The sequence below is a fragment of the Haliaeetus leucocephalus genome, unplaced genomic scaffold, assembly GCF_000737465.1.
Source record: "Haliaeetus leucocephalus isolate CR32 unplaced genomic scaffold, Haliaeetus_leucocephalus-4.0 Scaffold182, whole genome shotgun sequence".
NCBI classification, from domain to species: domain Eukaryota; kingdom Metazoa; phylum Chordata; class Aves; order Accipitriformes; family Accipitridae; genus Haliaeetus; species Haliaeetus leucocephalus.
In genome coordinates, this window is record NW_010972618.1 from 714,957 (window position 1) to 719,929 (window position 4,973).

Genomic DNA, 4,973 nt, shown 5'->3' on the forward strand with positions numbered 1-4,973 from the left:
AGTGTGAACAGTTTGTTCTGAGCCATGTATTTTTTCCTTTTCATCAGGTATGTTAATATCCCTGACTTTGCATCTTACTTGCTAGAGACGCCTGCAAGTCTCATTTGGGGAAAGAGCTACATCCTCTGAAATGAAAGACCGCCCAGTAGGAGTGTTCGTATATGCTGGAGCTACAGCTATAGGCACAAACAACTTGTTTTAAGGCTTGTTCTTACGTCATACTTATGGCATCCATCTTTTGAGGGCAGTTCATTTCAGAAGGGCTTTTTACAGATTAATGAAGCAACAGGCTTTCTCTGCTTGTAGCTTGTAGAGTATGGCTGTATCCTATAAGCGTATTCTTCTAGTTCAGGCATACCCATCTTGCAGGCATGTTGTAGAACATAGCAATGTGTATCTCACCAGCTTATTTCTAAACTTAGAGAGCTTATTGCTCTCTCCTCCATGTTTGTGGTGCCTGAGCACTAGATTAACGTATATATCTGACAAGGATGGGCACCACTGCCTTAGACTATACCAGTTACTCTACCGACATTATATGCTTTAAGATGGTGAAAGGCACATCCAAGCACCTACAGCTGGCAGATTGCAACAGTTTTAAATGAGATACTGTGGCAAATTGAGAGGAAGCACAATAATGTTTCTGGTTCATATACCAATGCCCAAAATACAAGCCTGCTGATCTTCCTAGATTTGCTGATAATAATTTAGGAAGAGGTGAACTGCCAAGGGTGAAGGCTTCTCAGATATGCAGAGAATTTTTTTTTTTCTCCCCACCAGATGCTACCACTGACTACAGCAGTTTCCATCTCTGGGATGTGCAGTCTTCAATGTTTGTTGATTTACAATGCTTCTAGGACCTTGGATTTATTTTTTCTATTAACTCTGACACTGAGCTTTTCCCCTGCTTTAGGATAGAAAGCAAAAGTGAATGTACTATCATTAATGTTTTCTGACTTCTAATAATAGGATGGTGATGTGGTTGCCCCTCATCTAACTCCAATGAAGAAAAGCTGGAATAACATGAGAGATGATGAACACAGGACAGCTGCAGAACCCAGCTGCAAACAAAGGCTTCCTTTTGATAAGTAACACTTTTCCTTTTGGCACTATTCAGTCAGCTTCTTCAGAAGATGAGTAAACCTGAGCAGCAACTCTTTTAAAAACCAGTTGGTTGGACTGTAAGAATTTATGCAACAATGCAGAAATGCATTTTACAATACAGTATGTTTTAATGTAGGTACTTAAACAAAGTGCATATTCCAAATGGACTTTTTAAAAATTAACAACCTATTACAGCAGAGGAAGCTCAGTTCTCATTTATTTTTGAATGTATTAGCACTGTGTAGCAAGAGTAACTGTAAAAATTGCAATTCATCATTATTACAAGAAGTGCTGAAAACACGTTACTGTTCCTTCTAGTCCTGATCCCTTCTTAAATGATTGTGATACTGCATGAGCTAGCAGAAAAACTTCCAGCTCAGGTTTTTGGGTTTGGTGGGTTTTTTTTTCAGTACCTGAGGAAGAGAGGAGTAAGTATGCTTCTGAAAATATAGTGAGGTAATAGAACTTTGAAATAACCATAGATGGCATCTTGAAGAATAGCAAAACAAAATTTCATTTAAAAAGATAAAAGGAGGGGAGAGGGGAATCTTTTTAATAACCAAAGATTACTTTTCTGGTAATCAAAAAGCTGATGAAGATGCAGGCCTCTTGCTATAAGTGTGACCACAATTTTTATTGAAGTAACAATGCATTGCAGTGACATGCAGCCTTTTATTGTTTTATAGTGTATTTTTGATACATTGAATGTTATATTTTTACTGTTACACTGAACTGCAAAAACTGCTCAAAACGTCCATTGTTTGAGTGCTTGCAGGAAAGCAGAGCTACCCGAATGTTTGTCAAGGTAGGTGGACGTGTGCACAGTTCTTGGCATGGTTAGTGAGTTCTGGCAGGATGCTGCACTGGCTCTGCTCTTCCTTGCACCAAGTGTGCCTTGTTTCTGCATTACACTGTACTAGTAGACAGGCTCTTCAGGAATTCTTCCATTCTTGTATCCCTTCCCTGTTTCTTCTGGATCTCCGATTGCTGTTCCTGTGTAATCTTTCTCTCCCTTGTAGAACTATAAGGGTTCTTACATTTGTCCCTTACTGGCAGTACTAAAGTGAGTGTTGCTAAATGTCCATCCAGTTGAAAAAGTGGATGAGGAAGACTGTTTTCCTCTCATCTGTAACTCAGGTCTAAGAGGAAGGCTGCTTTCATTAAACAAAAGCTAAAAGCTTGAAAAAGCCTGCCCTCAAAACTAAAAATGCAAAGCAAAAGGTTCAGTAATACTCAGAAATTGGAATGAGCTTTGGATTTTTATATCTGAAATGGGGAAAGAAAAGTTCAGCATTCTGTTTTGACAGCCAAATGTGGGTGACTAGGTTAGTTTCTGAAAATTAACACAATGGGAATTCACTATGAGAGAACTGCATAACTTTCTTCATATCTGATTATGTTTCCTTTGCCCTTTTTATCATGAGAACTGATAGCTGTTAGGCAGAGGGAAGGAGAATAAGTATTCACGTACTTACTCAGATTTCATTTGTTGAAATAACTAGGAGTCATTTTGTGCTCTGCTGCTTTCTTACGTGCCTGTGCTCGTGTGCCTAAAGGTGCAGCCTCTGCTGTTAATCTCTTTAACAGTATTTCAGATCTGCAGGTGTACCAGGTAACTATTAGAAGGGCTTGTGACCACTTCAAAAGCTTTTAAAGAACTTCTTATTGTGCTCCAAGAAACAACATCATAGAGTGAAGGCATTTATCTCCCTTATCTGCATAAAATCAAGTATTGTTCAGAATAATGTAATTTTGTTATTGCTGCTTGGGTTTGTTTTGAATCTGCTATAAAAGGTGCACTTTATACTTGGGAAATATCTTTTTGCTTATGTTTAAGCAAAAATTCGTACTTAATGTTAAGTCCCGAGACAGAGAATTTCTTTTCCTCAAACATGTTAATCTGAGCCTCTCTGGACTAAGAATAAATTTATAAACAATGATTTTACTATTCTTTTAAGGAATTGCAGTGTGCAAACTTTTTAAAAAAATGGTCTTACTGCATAGTTATAAACAACTAAGTGTATTTCTAAAGGACAGATGCTGCTCTGTGGAAGTGCAGATCTTCCAGCTTGAGGAGATGGTTTCTTAATTTATGTTTACCCAAGTGTGGTGTGAATGGTAACTGCAGTGGAGCCAGCTCAGCTGTAAGGAACCATGGTGCCAGGGCTGGCGGGGAAGCTCACAGGGGTTGTGCCAAGGTGGAGTATCCAGCCTCTCCTCGTGCCTTGCAGTGAAACTGCAGCCACATGGCTGTTGCCATGCCTGGGCAGAGCAGGCAGACCTCTGACTTCAGCATCCTTACAGGAGCCGGGTTGCCTTTAGGCACTGCTCCAACTATTGTGTCGGGGGAAAAAGGAAAGGTGAAGTCATGCTTCACCAACCTGGTGAAGCACCTTCACCTTCTATGATGAAACGAGTGATCTGGTAGCTGAGGGGAGAGCAGTGGATATTGTCTGCTGCAACAAGCTGTTAAGTATGGTCTGGATGAGCAGACAGTGGGGTGGAGTGAAAACTGGCTGAAGGACTGGGCCCACAGGGTGGTTGATCAGTGGCAGAAAATCTAGTTGGAGCCCAGTAACTAGTTGTGTACCCCAGGGGTCAATACTGGGTCCAGTCCCACTAGTCTTCATTACTGGATGATGGGACAGGGTCTACCCTCAGCAAGTTTGCAGGTGACACCGAACAGGGGGTATCATCAAACAGGAGGAGTGGCTGATACACCAGAGGGTTGGGCTGCCATCCAGAGGGACCTTGTCAGGCTGGAGAAATGGGTTGATGGGAACCTCATGAAGTTCAACAAGGGAAAGTGCAAAGTCCTGCTCTGGGGGAGGGTCAGGCTCATTCACCAGTGTGTGCAGGGGTCACTCACCTGGGAAGCAGCTTGGCAGGAAAGGATCTAGGGGTCCTGGTTGGACACATGAGTTGACCATGAGCCAACAATGTGCTCTTGCAGCAAAGTATGCCAATGGTGTCCTGGGCTGCCTTAGGCAAAGTAGTGCCAGCAGGCAGAGGCTCCTTCTCCTCTTCTCAGCACTGGTGAGCCCACCCCTGGAGTGCTGGGTCCAGTGCTGGGCTCCCCAGTACAGCAGAGACAGGGACAGACTAGAGAGAGTCCAGCAAAGGGCCATGAAGGGGGTGAAGGGGCTGGAGCATTTCTGCTAAGAGGAGAGGTTGAGGGAGCTGTGACTGTTCAGCCTGGAGCAGAGCAGGCTCAAGGGGATCCCATCAGTGTGTATAAATACCTGGAGGGAGGGTGCAGAGAGGACGGAGCCAGGCTTTTCTCAGTGGTGCCCAGGGACAGGACCAGAGGCCACAGGCACAAACTGGAACACAGGAGGGTCCTTCTGAACATGAGGAAACACTTTTTCACTGTGAAGGTGGCTGAGCACTGGCACAGGTTGCCCAGCGAGGTGGTGGAGTCTCCATCCATGGAGATACTCAAAAGCTTCCTGGACGCGGTCCAGCTGGCTCTGGGTGGCCCTAATGGAGCAGAAGTTGGACAAGGTGACCTCCGGAGATCACTGCCACCCTCAACCAGCCTGTGATCCTACCCCAGTGCTACTGGCAGAAATATAAAATGGGCCTGCAGTCAGGGGATGTGTGTCGGCGAGGGGTGAGGCAGGGCTGAGAGGCCTGTGAAGAGGATTGGTTCCCAGTGGCTTCCTGGGCAGCCAAGCTTTATTGGAGCCTTTCCCCAGCCTGTTTGGTGATGGCTTGCACCTTCAGTGCTTTCTCTGCTGCTGCCACCATTTACTGCAGCAACAGTTTCTACGGGGTGGGGAGGATGTTCCTCCTTTTCTCCCTGATCTGAAGGTGGGGGCCACAGGCTACTAGTCCTGGGATGTGGGGGGTCTTGTTAATTTGGGGGC

At 44.3% G+C, this 4,973-nt stretch overlaps 1 protein-coding gene across 2 annotated transcripts in view; it reads left to right on the forward strand.

Annotated features, from left to right (window-relative positions):
- Positions 1-2,796, forward strand: part of SAMHD1 (SAM domain and HD domain 1) — a 31,390-nt gene extending 28,594 nt beyond the window's left edge. For both annotated transcript variants that reach the window (XM_010564547.1, XM_010564548.1), the window contains exon 15: positions 970-2,796. In XM_010564547.1, the coding sequence (XP_010562849.1) occupies positions 970-1,092 (123 nt within the window). In that variant the 3' untranslated portion in view covers positions 1,093-2,796. The remainder of the gene's footprint in view (positions 1-969) is intronic.
- Positions 2,797-4,973: the final 2,177 nt, after the last annotated feature.